This window comes from Sapajus apella, unplaced genomic scaffold, assembly GCF_009761245.1.
Source record: "Sapajus apella isolate SASKATOON/1434 unplaced genomic scaffold, GSC_monkey_1.0 scaffold23, whole genome shotgun sequence".
NCBI classification, from domain to species: domain Eukaryota; kingdom Metazoa; phylum Chordata; class Mammalia; order Primates; family Cebidae; genus Sapajus; species Sapajus apella.
In genome coordinates this window covers 3,415,981-3,434,810 of record NW_022436963.1, presented here as the reverse complement: position 1 = coordinate 3,434,810, position 18,830 = coordinate 3,415,981, and the positions used below count along the sequence as shown (strand labels likewise).

General features: G+C 44.4%; 1 protein-coding gene across 1 annotated transcript; it reads left to right on the top strand.

The window, feature by feature from the left end:
- The first annotated feature begins 13,156 nt into the window (after positions 1-13,156).
- On the top strand, positions 13,157-13,606 carry LOC116559366 (IQ domain-containing protein F5). The gene has a single exon (XM_032290041.1). It carries the CDS (start codon positions 13,172-13,174, stop codon positions 13,592-13,594), a length of 423 nt encoding a protein of 140 aa, XP_032145932.1. The 5' UTR covers positions 13,157-13,171; the 3' UTR covers positions 13,595-13,606.
- The last annotated feature ends 5,224 nt before the right edge of the window (positions 13,607-18,830 follow it).

The following is an 18,830-nucleotide window of genomic DNA, read 5'->3' as shown; positions in this document are numbered from 1 at the left end:
CATATACATTACTAAAGAAGATGTATAGATACTAACTAAGCACACAGAGATGCTCATCACCATTAGCCATTAGGGAAATAAGTTAGCAAACTTTTTCAGTAAAGGATTAGATAGATAGTAAACATTTCCAGCTTTATGGGTGAGAGGCAAAATTGATGATATGATGTGTATACGTAGTTACATAGCAAGAGGGAAAACAAGTTTCCACAAATTTTTATTGATGAAATTAAAGATATAATAAAAATTAAGTTTTGTAATGCAAGTGGACTAATGAAAATAATGCATTTTTTGGGTGAGGGAGGGACAATGTTTAGTTTAATTAGGGCTGAAAGTTAGTGTTTCCTGTCTTCAAAATCAGTTGCACATGCTTATATATAATGAATTTTATATATTTCATCTTTGCAACGTCTTTTTACATATATAAGCACTATGTAAAATATTTGCTACTACCAAATACTAATATGAATCTGATATGGTTTGGATCTGTATTTCCACCAAATCTCATGTTGAATTGTAATTCCCAGTGTTGGAGGTGGGGCCTGGTGGGAGCTGATTGGAGCATTGGAGCACGGGGGTGGTCCTTTATGAAGGATTTAGCACCATCCCCTTTGTGCTGTTCTTGTGATACTGAGTTCCCATGAGATCTGGTTGTTTAAAAGTATAGCACCTTCCTGCCACCCTTCCTCCTGCTCCAGCCATGTGAAGTGCCAGCTTCCTTTTCATCTTCTGCCATGATTGTAAGTTTCCCGAGGTCTCCCCAGAAGCTGAGCAGATGCTGCCATGCTTCCTGTATAGCCTGAAGAATCATGAGCCAATTAGACCTCTTTTCTTTATAAATTACCCAGTCTCAGGTATTTCTTTATAGCAGTAGAGAAATGGACTAATATAAAATCCATGAACATATGACTTTGATTGAAATTATTTTCACTTGGGAGACATTTATAGAATTCTATCAAATTCTTCTTTTGGCATTTGCCTGTACACATGTCATTACATTTGTTGATTAACTACTTCCAGTTAAAGTTTAGGTGGTTGCTATTCAATTGCTTAAATACATGTATTTAGAAATGTTGAAATTCCCCTTGTACTTGCATAGAAGTCTGAAATGCACATGCTACTAGAACTGCCGTTTGAGTTCAGAAAATAAACCCCCTGCAAATTTGTGTGGGAATGGATATCTCACTTCCTGTTTTAACTTCTGACATCTCGGGAAGTTCTTAGAGCAGTTTAACATTACTTATGATTCAAAATTGTGGCCAACTTGACTTTACCATAGTATAGGTGCTATGTATAAGTTTTGTTTTGCCCTTTAACTTCAGGTTTAATTCATTAAGGAACATAAAGACTGCAGCAAAAACTTATTTATAGTGCTATTCACTTATTTATAGTGTTATTTGATAATAGTAGTTAAAGGTAGTTTTTCTCATTCAGAAAAATTTCAACCTCAACCTTGAACTTTAAAGCTCTCAGTAAAACCTTATCACTGGTAAGCCATGAAACTGCTGTGTGGTTGGGCAAATCAGCATATCTAGCTTCTGTTTATCACAAAAGTTCGTAGAACTGATGATGGTTCAGTCAATGATACCATGTGAAGTTTACCATTGACACTACTGGTTCAGTAACAGGATTGATTTTACAGATGAATAATAGGCTTTAAGCACCTACATTTTCATAAGCTTTGTTTTTTCAACTAAGCCTTTCTTTGGCCCCACACATATTTTCACTACTATCAGATTTATCACACCTTGGCACTTTCCATTTTCAGGTTGTGTTGAATTAGCATTTTTTCAATTTCTTCAACAAATATTCTCATCCATGTTTGTTTCATACACATAGAGGTTAATTTCTCAGTCACTTCAAACTTGGCAGTTACCCTTCAGTAAGCAACAGCCGAGCTGTATTGGTACATCTGTCAACTCATTAAAAGCCAAGAAAAACTACTTGAAATCATTTGCCTTGTTGTTTATTTGACTTTTGATGTTGTTACTCATGTCTTTGACTCTCTGAGCAGTTATTCTCATTGACAGGCTAACAATGGGCTTGGGGCGGTGGCTCATACCTGTAATCCCAGCACTTTGGGAGGCCAACACTAGCAGATTACCTGAGGTCAGGAATTCAAGATCAGCCTGGCCAACATGGTGAAATACCATCTGTACTAAAAATACAAAAATTAGTCGGATGTGGTGGCACATGCCTGTAATCCCAGCTACTCAGGAGGCTGAGGCAGGAGAATTGCTTGAACTTGGGAGGTAGAGGTTGCAGTGAGCCAAGATCACACCACAGCACTCCAGCCTGGGTGAGAGTGACAGTCTGCCTCAAAACAACAACAGCAACAAAAAAGGCTACCAATGTTTATTTTCTCTGGACACATTTCTTCAGCTGCTGCAATCAAATATGATTTAATTAACTCAATACTGGTAATAAGCTTTCCCTGCTTGGCTAACAAATGAGCAATTTGGAAACCTTCTCTTACAGTCTCATTTTCATTTTTTAGTTTCTGTAAAGAAATTCTACTATAATGAGACATGCCATTTAAAATGTCTAAATTTTATGATTATTGATTTCTTGTAAGTTAGGAATATGGTGGAGTGCTTAGTCCGGCAATGTCGATGCATAACACTGTACACTTTTAGCACAGCTGTAGTGTAATTGCACAATAGATACAATACTTTGCCATTGTCTTTTTTTTTTTTTTTGAGACAGAGTCTCACTCTGTTGTCAGGCTGGAGTGCAGTAGCATGATCTCGGCTCACTGCAACCTCTGACTCCCGAGTTCAAGCTATTCTCCTGCCTCAGCTTCCTGAGTAGTTGGGATTACAGGTGCCCACCACCATGCCCAGCCAATTTTTGTATTTTTAGTAGAGACGGGGTTTCACCATGTTGGCCAGGATGGTCTTGATCTCCTGACCTCGTGATCTGCCCGCCTCAGCCTCCCAAAGTGCTGGGATTACAGGTGTGAGCGACTGTGCCCGGCCTGCTATTGTCTTAAAAGTGCAACGCTTAAAGTCTGCTTCTCTCTTTTCTTCTTATTTTGATGTGATGGGCATGCACTGGTAATTAAAAAATAGGTCACAGTACAGCACTATGTATCTATATGCAGTGCACAAAACACTGTTTAACTATAACTGCACCTCTGTGATTTTTGTGGGCTGAGCAGCAGTGGAAGTGAGGAGAGTGCCCATATACTCCCCTTCACAACTACTTAATTCTGTCATTGTAGCGCCAATGTGGCGATAGACAATATATAAGCAAATAAGCATGGTAATGTTCCAATAAGACTTTATAGACACAGAAATTTGAATTTCATATAATTTTCATATGTCATGAAATAATATTCTTTGAGTTTTTCCAATCACTGAAAAATGTACAAAGTATTCTTTGCAGGATGTGCAAAAACAGGCAGTGGGCTGTATTGACCTACTAGTTGTCGAATACCCAACCATGCCCCAAGTCAATGTCCATTACACAGTGCTGAGTCCTTAACAGGAACCAATGTGTGGCGTGGTAGTGGACCTGTGACCACCCCTCCAGTTATTCACTTGGGAATTCATGCATTCTGTCCCTGTAACTTCAGGCTCTTACATCTGATTGGAGGTACTAGATTCTAGGGAAGGGAGACATTTATCAGGGCTCACAGTAAGAATCTCACTAAACATAAAGCTATGGCTGTGACTTGGTCACTTTATCCTCCTATAATGAAAGGATTCACTCTGTTAGCAGGAACAATTAAACCTGATCATTAGGAGAAGATCCCCTACTGCTACACTAGGTGGGGGTGAGCAGGAAAGACTATGAATTCGGCTTGGGTAATTCACTGGAAAAAATCTCTTGGTGCTTTGCTGCCAAGGTGTAATGGTAGATTAACCCATACAACCATCATAGCCTGAGAATTATTATAGCCAGGGATGAAGATCTGGATCATCACTGCACCCAATCCCTTTCCTCTTACTGGTAGCCTGCCTGGACAGCAGAGAAGCAAGTCAAACAGGAAAGGACTCTAGAAGGGGTAGTGGATGAAGAGGAAAAGATGTGTGACTAATGGTCTCAAAGTAAACAATGGGACTGTAGCTTGTCCTTTTGACCCTTGTCTTTCTTCAGGGGTACACATGGAGGTTTATTAAACATACGTAAACTTGTGTTACGGGGGTTTCTCGTACATTTTGTCACCCAGGTAATAAACCTATAACCCGTAAGTTATTTTTCTTGATCTTCTCCCTCCTCCCACCCTCCATCCTCCCATAGGCCCCAGTATCTGTTGTTCCCCTCTGTGTGTCCATGTGTTCTCACCATTTAGCTCCCACTTGTGAGTGAAAACATATGGTATTTGGTTGTCTGTTCTTGTGTTAGTTTGCTAAGGATAATAGACCCCAGCTCCATCCATGTTCCCGCAAAGGACATGATCTCATTCTTTTTATGGCTGCATAGTATTCCATGGTGTATGTGTACCAGATTTTCTCAGTGTACTATTGATGGGCATTTAGGTTGTAAGGAATATAAGTCATTCTGTCATAAAAACACATGCATGTGTATGTTTGTTGCAGCACTATTCACAATAGTGAAGACATAAAGCTTCTCTTTTAAGTTTTCCTAGGAGACAAGAACAACTAGAATCCTGAAGAAGCTACTTTTATTTTATTTATTTTGAGATAGAGTCTTGCTCTGATGTCAGGCTGGAGTGCAATGGAGGGATCTTGGCTCACGGCAACCTCCATCTCTCAGGTTCAAGCATTTTGCCTGCCTCAGCCTCCGCAGTAGCTGGGACTATAGGTGCACAACACCACACCTGGCTATTTTTTTGTATATTAGTAGAGATGGGGTTTCATCATGTTGGCCAGGTTGGTCTCGATTTCCTGACTTCGTGATCCACCTGCCTCGGCCTCCCAAAGTGCTGGGATTATAGGTGTGAGCCACCACGCCCAGCCAGAAGCTATTTTTGGATGTGAAAATTTAGTATGAGAAGCAGGTAGAAATGAGTGGCATAAAGGGTTGGGCTGCAGTGGATATGCAGTTGTATATCTTCATAGCTGGTGACGCATCCCATATCTCTTGGGAATATTGGCTGCTGCTGGGTCATTGCTGTTTTCCACTGGGAATTGTCTTCGGCCATAGGGAAGAGATTTGACCAAGATTATGTCCTCTCCTAAGGGGAATCCTGCAGCTAATCACTGGCTTGTGGTTGGTGTTATAGGTTGAAATGTATCCCTCCAAAAAGATATGTTGAAGTCCTAACCCTCAATACCTAAAAAACTGACCTTATTAGGAAATAGAGTTTTTGCAGATGTAATGAATAAGATGAGGTCATTGGGTGGGCCCTAATCTGATATGATTGGTGTCCTATGTTAAAGGGAAATTTGGACACAGGCACAGATGTGTACAGGGGGAAGAATATGTGAAGACACGGGGAGAATGCCATGTGAAGACAGAGGATTGGAGTGATGTATCTACATGCCATGGAGCACCAGAGATTGCCAGCAAATCCCCCAAAGCTAGGAAGAGGAAAGGAAAGGTCCTTTTCCTACAGGTTTCAGGAGCATGGCCTTGCCGACACATTGATTTTGGATTTCTAACCTCCGGAACTGTGAGCCAGTTAAACTTCTGTTATTCTAGTTCCCTGTCTTAGTTTGTCCAGGCTGCTATAAGAAAATACTATAAACTGGGTAGCTTATAAACAATAAAAACTTATTTTTCATTGTTATCGGAGGCTAGGAAGTCCAAGATCAAGATGCCATCAGATTTGATGTCTAGTGAGGGCCCACTTTCTCTGTACATGGCAGAAGGGGTAAGGCAGCTTTCTGGGGGCCTTTTGTAGAGGCACTAATTTCATTCATGAAGACTCTGCCCTCATGACCTAATCACCTCTCAAAGGTTCCATCTCTTAATACTATCACTCTGGGAGCTGGGTGTGATGGCTCACACCTATAATTCCAACCACTTGGGAGGCTGAAGCAGGAGGATCATCTGAGGCCAAGAGTTTGAGACCTGCCTGGGCAACATAGTGAGCATCTGCCTCTAAAACAAAAACAGAAACAAAAAACTTAGCTGAGCATGGCAGGGTGCACCTGTAGCTCCAGCTATGGAGGCTGAGGTGGGAGGATTGCTGCAGCCCAGGAGTTCAAGGCTGCAGTGAGCTATGATTGCACCATTGCACTCCAGCCTGGGTGACAGAGTGAGATCTTGAGTCTAAAAAACAAAACGAGGCTGGGTGCGGTAACTCATGCCTGTAATCCCAGCACTGTGGGAAGCTGAGGCGAGCAGGTCACCTGAGGTCAAGGGTTTGAGACCAGCCTGGCCAACACAGCAGAACCCCACCTCTACTAAAAATACAAAAATTAGCCAGGCGTGGTAGTGGATGCCTGTAATCCCAGCTATTCGGGAGGCTGAGGCAGGAGAATTATTTGAAACCAGGATTGAAGGGTTTGTGGGGAGCCGAGATCATGCCAATGCACTCCAGCCTGGGTGCGAGGATTAGGTTTGGACATATGAATTGGGGAGTGGAGGTAAAATCAGATCCTAATAGCTACCCAGTCTGCAGTACTTTGTTATGGCAGCCCTAGCCAACGAGCACAGTGGGATACAAAGGCCAGTCCCCTTTCCCTCAACTTTCCCTGAATTGGAGCAATTCTGAAGAGTCATCTAGCTGACAAGCTCCCAACAGGATTGGTTGAGACCTCACGTGCAATACATTGTAGATTAGCTTCTCCTTTTGCCCAATAGTACACTCCTCACTGCCTTAGAAGTGCTCCTAGCAGTCTCCAGTTAAACTGTGTGCAACCCTCCATCTCAGAGTCTGTTTCTAGGGAACCAAATATAAGACAGGGTCTGAATTAGAATTCAGGAATACCCCAGTCTGCCATCCTGCCACCCAGACTATCCAGTTATGAACTTCCATGACCCTACAATACCCCAAGCCAGCAATACACAGACTCTACATATCTCCCATACTCAGGGCCTAGTGTTACAGCAAATGTGTCTCTTGGGCCAGAGTCTGTCTCCAGGTGAGGCACACTCAGGGCTTCTGTTGTGTCTTGGTCACCCAGGGTAGGACAGAATTGGGCTGGGGACCACTAGGAAGGAGAGAGAAACAGTATTTTGTGGGCAACTGCCGTGTCCACAGCCCTGGAGCAAGGATCTTAGCTGGGGCAGTAAAGGATCTTAGACTTATTCTCAAAACCTGCCTGCCAGGAACTCTCGGCTGGGACCCTGGACAGTCAGTGGACAGAAGAATGGGGGCAGCAAGCTTCTTTAGTGGAGAGACCCTGAGGGTTCAGGACTTTCACTGGTTGCAGCCTAGAAAAATCACATTCTGGCCGGGCGCAGTGGCTCAGATTACAGGCTCTCCTTGAGAGGCTGAGGCATGCGAATCACTTGAACCCAGGAAGTGGAAGCTGCAGTGAGCTGAGATCACACTACTGTATTCTAGCCTGGGAGACAGAGTGAGACCCTGTCTCAAAAAAAAAAAAAAAAAAAAAAAAAAAAAGAAAGAAAGAAAAAGAAAAATCACATTCTGTCTCACCTTCTTCCTCCCTGCTCCTCCGTTCCCTCTCAGACTCCAAGCCCCCACATTTCCCCTCTGTTTTCTCCCTCGAGGTTTCTTCCTCCCTCCCTCCTTCCCTCCTTCCTTCCCTCCTTCCCTCCTTCCTGCTTTCCTTCTACAGGGTCTTGCTGTGTTGTGCAGGCTAGAGTATAGCAGCATGATCTGCTGCCTTGATCTCTTGGCCTCAAGTTATCCCACCTTTTCGGTCTCCCAAAGTGCTGCTGAGATTACAGACAGCACCACTGTGCCTGGCCTCCTCCCCCCAGATTTCTCTATTTCTCTCTCCCTTGCCTTCCCCATGTCACCCTTCTCCTCCAGCCCCAAAGTGCCCAGCCTCCTCACCTTGGATCTGGGACTTTCAGCACCAGCCCAGGTCCATCCAGGCCCATGCCCACCCCTACAAGGGTAGAGGGGACAGGGGAGGAAATGACAGAATTTGTCTCCAGAAATGCAGACCCTGAAGGCTTTGGGTCTCTTCAGAGATGTGGGCTATGATTAGATAGTCCATTCATTCATCAACTCACTATAGTTTCAGTGAACAATTATTTTACACATATTATGTCCTGTTATTTTGCAGACTCTGGGGTCACAAACATGAAAAATGCTCAGGCTCTGCCCTCTAGGAACCAGTGAGGAAAGGGGCCAGTCGGGAAGCAGGTGACTGTATAAGATCAGGTGGGGACCACAGGTGGATATAGATCAGGTGGAGATCTATAAAGGGGGCCATGGGGCTTCCCAAGGTGCAGGATCCACCAAGTAAATTCCTGGGTCTTCCTGGGAGGCTGCTGTGTCAGGGGCTGCATGTGAGGGTCACTTATCTGGGGATGGGGCTGGGGATGCTGCAGAAGAAATGCCTGAGGCAGGGGCTAATGGTCGCCTTAGCACAGCCCACTCCCAGGAGCCCTGCATTCCCTCCTCTGCAGGCCGCAGGGCTGGGAGCACATGCGGAGGGGTGGTCCCACTGGGACCCTCGCTGAGCCCGGCTTTCTTCTCCCTTTTCCAGCCCTCCCTCAAGGGGACCACTGAGAACCTCTGGGGGAAGCTCCGGTGGAGGAGGTGGAGAACGGTGGGGGTGGGTTGGGAGAATGGTGCCCCAGGATGCCGGTACTCACCCACAGTGGCCCTGAGGGGCCTGTGTCTTGCTCCCTGTGCTGCATCCCTTACCCCAGCTCCAGGAGGCTCACCCACCATGCTCACCCCAGGCCCCTCACCCAGCGCACCCTCCAATCTCCCCTTGGATGGCGTCTCCCTCTGCTCCTCAGCCCCTGCGGTGCCTCCTCCCTGCCCACTGGCTAGAGGCTGAGCTGGTCCTGGTGGCACTCAATGTCCAGCACCCACCCTGCCTTTAGAGCCATCAGAACCACCAATGCCCCAGCCCCTGGGTCTCTTCCCTGTCTGGGTCTCCCTCCTTTCCAGACTCCAACCCCTTTGTTCCACTGAGCTCTAGTAACGGGATCTTTTCTGTGCCCTTAGAGTACAGGGATGTTTATCCTTCCCCTACCACCCAAACATACTTGGATCCTAGTATGATGATCTCTGTGTTGTAATAGAGAGGGGTAGAGGTATTTAAATAAACTTGTATTGAGGCATAATTTATATACACATAACATATACATCCATTTTAGACGTACCTTTCATTGATTTTTTGGGAGACAAGTTTATACACTTGTGCGACCATCATGGCAACCAAAATGAAGACATTCTAGGCCAGGCGTGGTGGCTCACGCCTGTAACCCCAGCACTCTGGGAGGCCAAGGCCAGGCAGATTGCTTAAGCTCAGGAGTTTGAGAACAGCCTGGGCAACATGGTGAAACACTGTCTCTACAAAAAAATATAAAAATTAGCTGAGTGTGGTGGTGTATACCTGTAGTCCCAGCTATTCTGGAGGCTGAGGCTGGAGGATTGCTTGAGGCCAGGAGGTTGCGGCTGCAGTGAGACATGACTGTGCCACTTCACTCCAGCCTGGGTGACAGAGCCAGACCCTGAGAAAAAATGAAAGAAGAAAGAAGAAAGAGAGAAAGAGAAAGAAAGAAAGGAATAAAAGAAAGGAAGGAAGGAAAGAAAGAAAAGAAAGAAAGAAAGAAAGAAAGAAAGAAACCAACCAACCTAGAACATTCCATTATCCACATAGTTCCATTCAGTCTCCATCCCAAAGTCTGGGCAACCACTGCTCTGTCCCCACTGACGACAGCTGTCCCTGCTTCAGTGCACATGCATGGATTCACACAGTGTGCCCTCCTCAGAGTCTGGCTTCTTTTGCTTGGCTAATTTTTTAAGATTCAGGATGGAGGTTTCTTGGCAGAATTTTTTCTAGAAACGATGACAACCAGAAGCTGTGGGAAAGCATGGAGATGCTGGAGTCTGCATGATGTGGTGGTTTAGAGCCAAGGCTCAGGGTGGAACAGAGGTGGGACCAAATATTAGCCTCACAGCTGACCAGCTATGAAACAGGGTGAGGTGAGTGAGGCATGATCTCTGCACCTCCATTTTCTCAGCTGTGAAGTGGGGCTAATGTCACCGCATTGCTATTACCATGGACAGGAATATGGTGACTAGCAGTTTGATGACTAGCACTTGACTCTGGAGCTAGACTGATGGAGGCACTAAATTGACGCAGGTCTCCTGGGGGCCTGGCCAACATCTTTATCTTCAAATAGATGCTTCCTGCTCCTTTGCTGTCCCACACATTGTACCCTACTATTTCCCCAACCCCAACCTTATTGCTATCTTCCCCACTCCCTCATTCCATTAACTCCAAACCCACACACTCCCCAGCCTCAAAGCATCTCCTCCTCTTCCCTACATTCCCCCTACAGATCCACATCAGTCTCTCCCATACTCACCCTACACATTCCAAGTGCACTCCTCCGTGGCCTCTGGGGCTGTACCCCTGAGGCCGGGATCAGGCAGAAAGGGGCCCTGTCTGTGTGGTGGCCACCGTCATCTATCTGATGCCTCGAAGTGCTGAGGGGCAGAGGAAGACAGGAGAGCGCTTGAACCCATTTGAGCTTTGGATGGAGCCCAGGCTAGTCCTGGGGGCCTCATGGAGTTTTCTGGCCTGTGTGTGTCCTGTCCTTTCAGGTGCCTGAAAGCAGACTGACCTGCAGATAGGTCAGACACAGGGGGATTAGCCACAGTGAAGGAATTTGTCTTGTCCCTCCAATTCCACTGTCCTCATCAGAGATATCATTGTTAGTTTCATGTACATCCTCCTACTCCCCCTCTTTAAAATAATGCCTTTACAACACATGTGTATAAATGTGTGCTTATATTGGGATCGCCTTGCCTTTCATCTTGATTTGTTTCACTTACTAAATCTTGTACTTTTCTATATTTGTACATAGAGAGCAAACCCATTCTAATAGTTATTTGGAATACTAGTGTTTAAAGGAGCTAAAAGCCACTTAATGAATACCAGCCAGATTTTAATAATCAGCATTATACACCTTTATGTCAATGGATTAGTACTTGGGGTCTTCTAGGTTTTCTTTTTGTTTGTTTTTTGAGGCGGAGTCTTACTCTGTCACCAGGCTGGAGTGCAGTGGTGCGATCTCAGCTCACTGCAACCTCCACCTCCCAGGTTCAAGCGATTCTCCTGCCTTAGCCTCCTGAGTAGCTGGGACTACAGGTGTGCACCACCATGCCTAGCTAATTTTTATATTTTTAGTAGAGACGGTGTTTCACCATGTTGGCCAGGATGGTCTCGATCTCTTGACCTTGTGATCCACCAGCCTTAGCCTCCCAAAGTGCTGGGATTACAGGCTTGTGCCACCACACCCCGCCAGAAGTTTTTTTTTGTTTTTTGTTTTTTTTTGAGATGGAGTTTCACTCTTGCTGCCCAGGCTGGAGTGCAATGGCGTGATCTCAGCTCATGGCATCCTCCACTTCCCGAGTTCAAGCAATTCTCCTGCCTCAGCCTCCTGAGTAGCTGGGCTTATAGCGCATGCCACCACACCCGGCTAATTAATTTTTGTATTTTTATTAGAGACAGGGTTTTGCCATGTTGGTCAGGCTGGTCTTGAACTCCTGACCTCAGGTGATCCACCTACCTTGGCCTCCCAAAGGGCTGGGATTACAGGCATGAGCTACCACGCCCAGCATAGGTTTTTCTTAGAAGAGGCTCATATACTGGAAGCCATTCTGGTGCCTGCATCACAGGTGCCCTTATGACATCACAGGTCCCTCCCCTCCTCCACTCTTCCTGCTGGAGTGGTGATCGCAGGAGTGCGGACCGGAGGGTGATGGAACCATCGAGCCCCTAGCCATGGGTAATTTAGTAAAGTGCAGACCTGTGGGGATTTTACCACGTGTCCCCAATTAGATGTTTTGTAAGAGGCAGTCAGAACCACAGTAGCTTTCTGAGGAGGGGGTAAATTCCCCACAGTTACTCATGACAGGACCCCCCTCTATGTCTGAAGTCCTAGAGAAAGCCAGGAAGCTGAATCTAGAAACAGTGAGAACCGTGGTTGACTTGGCACCTAGTAGTCGGGAGAGCACCTTTTACTTTCTCCCCTATTTCCCCCCATACACTCTGATTCCAGAAGGATAGCAAGCTGTTTTAAATGATCATCAAAGACAATGATGAAATCACATCGATAGAAAAGAGCTGGAAGGAACAAAGGGGAGAAGAGGGAAGCGACTCCATCGCCAACACCCTCACCCCTACCTGGCCACACCCTTACCCCCAACTCCGTGAGTAGCTGGGTCCAGAGAGCATTAACTAGTGACATCTCTGACCCTTGTGGTCCAGCAGAGTGACTCAAAGACCTATGGCCCTGTAATTTATTGTGCGAAGAGTGGCTTCACTGAGGGAAATGGGCATTTGTCCTCATTACCTGACATCAATCAGAGTGTCCCAGAAAAACAGGTGAAACGTCAGCGTATGCAGAGCTGGAATGAATGGGGATTGGCTGTTTCTTTCCCCCAATTTCTTGTTAGGCAGAGAGATGTGAGTCTGGCTGAGATACAGAGTGGAGATTGTGGCAACGAGCAGGGCAGAGGGGTGTGATCCCAGACCACACAGGACTGGGGGCTGCAAGTGGGGACTGTGGGGGAATGCAGGGACCAAGGGGCAGGAATTAAAATGTTTGTTAGTGTGTGGAGTGTGCATGTTTGTACTGATGTATGCACAGCTGAAGTTCAAGCTGTTCACCATGTGTGTGAGGTAGAGGAATCTGTTACTGCTTTGGTGAGGAGGAGGGACCACAGCAGCTTGTGGGTTTGACCTGAAGTCAGAGTAAAGAGGGCAGGGGAGCAAAGGACACCACCTCTCCAGCAGGTGGGAGGGCTCTGAAGGGGAGAGGCATGGATCCCAGGTAGATGGTAGCTCTTTTACCTCAGAGTCACAGTGTTCTTGCTCTAGACTGGCCAGCAAGGTCCATGGAAAATGAGGTGAGGTAGCTAGGGCAGATGGACACCTATTTTGCAGATGGGGACTTTGGGACTCAGAGGTCAAGGTGAGGTGAGCACGTCCACTAACCTGTGGGTGGCAGAGGGGGGACACCTGCCTGGTCTCCTGGGTTCAGCTGTTGTCCCGCCCCATACTGAGCTTCCATCACTGATAGAGGATCAGGGATCCTTCCTGGCATACCGAGTGTTCTCTGTTTTCTCTTGCAAGGCCCAAAAGAGAAGATCATCATGACAGAAAGGTCAGCGGCTGTTTTCATCCAGGCCTGGTGGCGGGGCACGCTGGTGCGACGCACACTGCTGCATGCAGCCCTCAGGGCTTGGATCATTCAGTGCTGGTGGAGGCAGGTGCTGGCGAAGCTGCTGGCAAAGAGGCGGAGGATGGTGTTGGAGTTCTATGTGCAGCAGGAGTGGGCAGCAGTCAGGTTGCAGTCCTGGGTCCGCATGTGGCATGTCCGCCGGTGTTACTGTCGTTTGCTCAATGCTGTCCGCATCATCCAGGTCTATTGGCGCTGGCACAGCTGCCATTCCCGTGGCTTTATTGAGGGCCACTACGAACTCAAAGAAAACCAACTTAATGTTCAACTTGAAATCTCTCTGGGCTCACAGGCTTGTAAGGTGCAACAATGCATACCCCTTCCATTAAAAGAATGACCAGGTCTGCTATATCTTTGTCCCCAGCTCTCTTTGCCAGATGTATTTTCAGGAGGTCATTGTTTGAGATAATGATGGGAAATACTAGGCATGTCACAAGTCAACTCTGAGGAATCAGCAGGGGTTGTCTGGGGTCCCATATGGAGAAAGATTCTGAGAGCCATCTTGGATGAGTAGGACCTGTGATTGATTAGCAATGTCTGTCATAGGTAGGAGAGTTGGGCTTCAGGGTCACCAGGTCAACCAACTCTGGGGAGACTCTGTAAATGGAAGCCCCTGTAGTTGTGCAGCATGGAAGACTGTGTCATCCTTTGCTATTTCTTCATTCATTCATTCATTCATGGAGACTGGGTCTTGCTCTGTTGCCCAGGGTGAAGTATAGTGGTTCAATCATAGTTCACTGCAGCTTCCAACTCTTTCCTGCTGCCTTAGCATCCCAAGTAACTGAGACCACAGGTGCCCACCACCACACCTGGCTAATTTTTAAAAATTTTTTGTAGAGATGGGGTCTCACTATGTTGCCCAGGCTGGTCTCAAACTCCTGGCTTCAAGCATTCCTCCTGCCATAGTCTCTGTGAAGTTGCTGGGATTACAGGTGTGACTCACTGTGCCCAGCCTCTTAAAATAAATTTTAAGGATTTATTTTAAACATGGTGTTAAAATATACATAACATAAAATTTACTATTTTAACCATTTTAGGTATATAGTTCAGTGGAATTAAGTACATTCACATTGCTGTGCAACCATCACCCGCATCCAACCCCAGAACTTTTTTTAACTTGCAAAACTGAAACATTGTACCCATTAAACAATACCTCCCCAGTCCTCCCTCCCCTAGCCCCTGACAATCACCATTCTACTTTCTGTCTCTATGAATTTGACTACTCTAAGTACCTCATATGAATGAAATCATACAGTGTTTGTTTTTTTGTGACTGATTTATTCCACTTAGCATCATGTCCTAAAGAGCCATCCATATTGTAGCATGTGTCACATTTTCCTTCCTCAGGCTGAATAATATTCCATTGTATGTATGTGCTACATTTTATTCATTCATCCATGGATGGACACTGGATCCTTTCACCTTTTGGCTATTTGAATAATGCTGCTATGAACATGGATGTGCAAATATCTCTTCAAGACGCTGCTTTCAATTCTTTTGGGTATATACATAGAAGTGGAATTGCTGGATCATATGGTAATTCTATTTTTACTTTATTTTATTTTTTTGTTACTGTTATTTTAAGAGACAAGATCTCACTATGTTGCTCAGGCTGGAGTGCAGCGGTTATTCACAGGTGCAATCCCACTACTGATCAACACAGGAATTTTGACCTGCTCCATTTCCAATGGGAGATGGTTCACTCCTACTAGGGAAACCTGGTGGTGCCCTGCTCCTAGGAGGTCACCATATTGATGTAAAACTTAGTGTGGACAACTGGTTGGCATAGGGCACTACAGCCCAGAGCTCTTGGACCCAAGTGATCTTCCTGTCAGCCTCCTGAGTAGCTGGGACTATCGGCACACCAGCTATTTTGAATTTATGCAGTAGCTGCCATACTGTTTTCCATAGCAACTGTAACATTTTACGTACATTGCTACCAGCAGTGCACAAACTATCCAACTTCTCCATATCCTCATCAACACTTGTTATCTCTGCTTTTTTCATCATAGTCCTCCCAATGGGTATGAAGTGGCATGTCATTGTGTTTTTGATGTGCATTCTCCTAATGATTAGTGATGAAAAACATCTTTTTATGCTCTTATTGGCAATGTAATATTTTCTTTGGAGAAATGTCTATTCACATTCTTTGCCCATTTTTGAATTGGGGTTTTTGGTCTTGTTAGTGTGTTGTAGGCTTTTAATACTTTATAGGATATATGATTTATAAAGATTTTTCTCATTCTGTGGATTGCTTTTCACTCTGTTGTTTTTGTCTTTTGACTCACAAAAGTTTTAAATTTCTTTCTTTTCTTTTCTTTTCTTTTTTTTTTTTTAGACAGAGTCATTCTCTGTGGCAGAGTCACCTGGCTGGAGTGCAGTGGTATGATCTTGGCTCACTGCAACCTCCACATCTTGGGTTCAAGTGATTCTTCTGCTTCAGCCTCCTGAGTAGCTATGATTACACACATGCCACCACACCCAGCTAATTTTTGTATTTTTAGTAGAGACGGGGTTTTACCATGTTATCTTGAACTCCTGGCCATACTATCTTGAACTCCTGGCCCCAAGTGATCCACTTGCCTTAGCTTCCCAAAGTGCTGGGATTACAAACATGAGCCACCGTCCCTGGCCAGAAGTTTTAAATTTTGGTGTAATTGAATTCACCAATTTTTTTTTCTTTGTTGCTGGTTCTTTTGGTATCATATCTAATTAAATCCTTCCCAAATTCAGTGTTATGAAGATTTTCCTCTATGTTTTCTTCTAAGAGTTTTATAGCTTCATCTCTTACATTTAGGTCTTTGATCCATTTTGAGTTAATTTTTGTATATGGTGTAAGATAAGGATGCCTCTTCATTTTTTGCATGTGGATATCAGTTTTCCTATCACCCTTTGTTGAAGGCACTGTTTTTCCTTACTGAATGTCTTGGGACCCTTGTTGGAAATCATTTGGCCATATCCATGAAGGTTTATTTCTGGTCTCTCTCTTCTGTTCTACTGGCTTAGAGATCTGTATTTATGCCAGTACCACACTGTTTGATTACTGTAGCTTTGTAATAAGTTTTGAAATTTGGAAGTATGAGATCTCCAACTTTGCTCTTCTTTTTTCTGTATCATTTTGGCTATTTGGGGGTCTCTTTAGAGTCCATATAAATTTTAGGATGGGCATGGTGGCTCACGCCTGCAATCTCAGCACTTTGGGAGGCCAAGGTGGGAGGATCACTTGAGGTCAGGAGTTCAAGACCAGCCTGGCCAACATGGTAAAACTTCATCTCTATTAAAAACACAAAAATTGGCCAGGTGTGGTATTGCACACCTGTAATCCCATCTACTCAGGAGGCTGAGGCAGGAGAATCACTTGAACCCAGGAGGTGGAGGTTGCAGTGAGCTCAGATTGCACCACTGTACTCCAGCCTGGGTGACAGAGCGAGACCCTGTCTCAAAAAAAAAAATACATTTTAGAATACATTTTTTCCTTTTCTTCCCTACCCCTCTCTAGTTTTGGATAATTTCTCTATTTCTGCAGGAAATGTCATTGGGATTTTGATAGGCATGGCATTGAATCTGTAGATCCCTTTGGGTAGTACTGGCTTCTTAACAATATAAAGTCTTGTAGTCCATGCTCATAGGATGTCTTTACATTTATTTGTGCCTTCTTTTGTTTCTTTCTGCAACACTTTGTAGTTTTCAAAGTTCATGTCTTTCACTTCCTTGGGTAAGAGTATCCCTAAGTATTTTAATCTTTTTGATGGTATTGTAAATGGGATTGTTTTCTTACTTTCCCTTTTTGTATTATTTATTGTTAGTGTACAGAAGTGCAACTGATTTAAAATTTTTTAATTAAAAATATTTATTCATTTCTTTAGTCTTTTATTCCTTAAATACAACTAATTTTTGTGTGTGTTGATTTTGTATCTTACTACTTTGCCAAATTCATTTATTAGTTCTAAGTTTGTGTGTGTGTGTGTGTGTGTGTGTGTGTGTAATTTGTAGGGGTTTTTACATATAAAATCATATCGTATGTGAACAGAGATAATTTTACACCTTCCTTTCCAATCTGGATGCCTTTTATTTCTTTTTCTTGCCTAATTGCCCTGGCTAGAACTTCCAATACTATGCTGAATAGAAGTGGTGAAAGCAGTCATTTTTGCCTTGTTCCTGATCTTAGAGGAAAAGTTTTCTGTCTTTCGCTTTTGAGGATATGTTCTGTGGTGAACAGGTCTGCGCAAACCTGTCCCCAAAGTCTGAGGAAGCTGAGAGGTTGAAGAAAGAGGCTGACATATCCAGTTTTTTAGAAACATTTAATATGGCCTTAAAAGCAGAAGCCATGTCTTTGTCTCAGGTAGCAGCAAGATAAGATGGTGGATCCCTGCACCATCACCCTCCAGATCCAGGGCTTATCTGCCACAGGGAAGGAATATGTAGGATGATTGAAGTCAACCCCTTAGCAAAAGGCAACAATGCTATGTGAATCTGCCTTAAGGCAGGATTTACAGTAAAAGTAGATAAAGTAGAAATCTTAGAAGCTGTGTTCGTCTGTTATCATGCTGCTATGAAGAAATACCTGAGACTGAGTAATTTATAAAAGAAAGAGTTTCAATTGACTCATAGTTCTGCATTGCTGGGGAGGCATCAGGAAACTTACAATCAAGCATAAGGCAAAGGAGAAACAGGCACCTTCTTCACAGCGTGGCAGGACAGAGTGAGTGCAAGCAGGGGAAATGCCAGATGCTTATAAAACCATTGGATCTTGTAAGACTCACTATCACAATAATGACATAAGGGAAACTGCCCCATGATGCAATTACCTGCACTTTGTTCCACCCTTGACACATGGGGATTTGGGTGGGGACACAGAGCCAAACCATATCAGAAGCATTCCTGGAACTAGGGGTTAGTCAGAAGTGAACATGGTAAATTAGTATCCAAGATAAAGTTGCTTTGGCTGCCACCATCTATTAGCTGTGGGCTTTTCCCATATACCCTTTATTATGTTGATGTAATTTCTTTCTATTCATATTGTGGTGGTGGTGTTTTAATCATGAAAGCGTGTTGAATTTTGTCAGATATTTTGTTTTCTGCATAAATTCAGATGATTATGCATTTACGCCTTCATTTTGTTAATATGGTATATTATATTGAGCAAGTTTCATATATTGAACCATCCTTGCATTCCAGGAATAAATCCTACCTGATCATGGAATATATTCCATTTAATGTGCTATTGAATTATTTATTTATTTATTTATTGAGACAGGGTTTTGCTCCATCACCTAGGCTGGCGTGCAGTGGTACATTCATGGCTCACTGCAGCCTTGATTTCCCAGGTTCAAGCAATCCTCCCACCTCAGCCTCCTGACTAGATGGGACTACAGGCATGTGCCACCATGCCTGGGTAATTAAAAAAATTTTTTTTGTAGAGATGAGGTTTTACTGTATTGCCCAGGCTGGCCTCAAACTTCTGGCCTCAACTGATCCTCCCTCCTTGGCCTTCCAAAGTGTTGGGGTTAGATACATGAGCCACTGCACCCATCTGCTATTGAATTTTGTTTGCTAGCATTTTTTGAGAATTT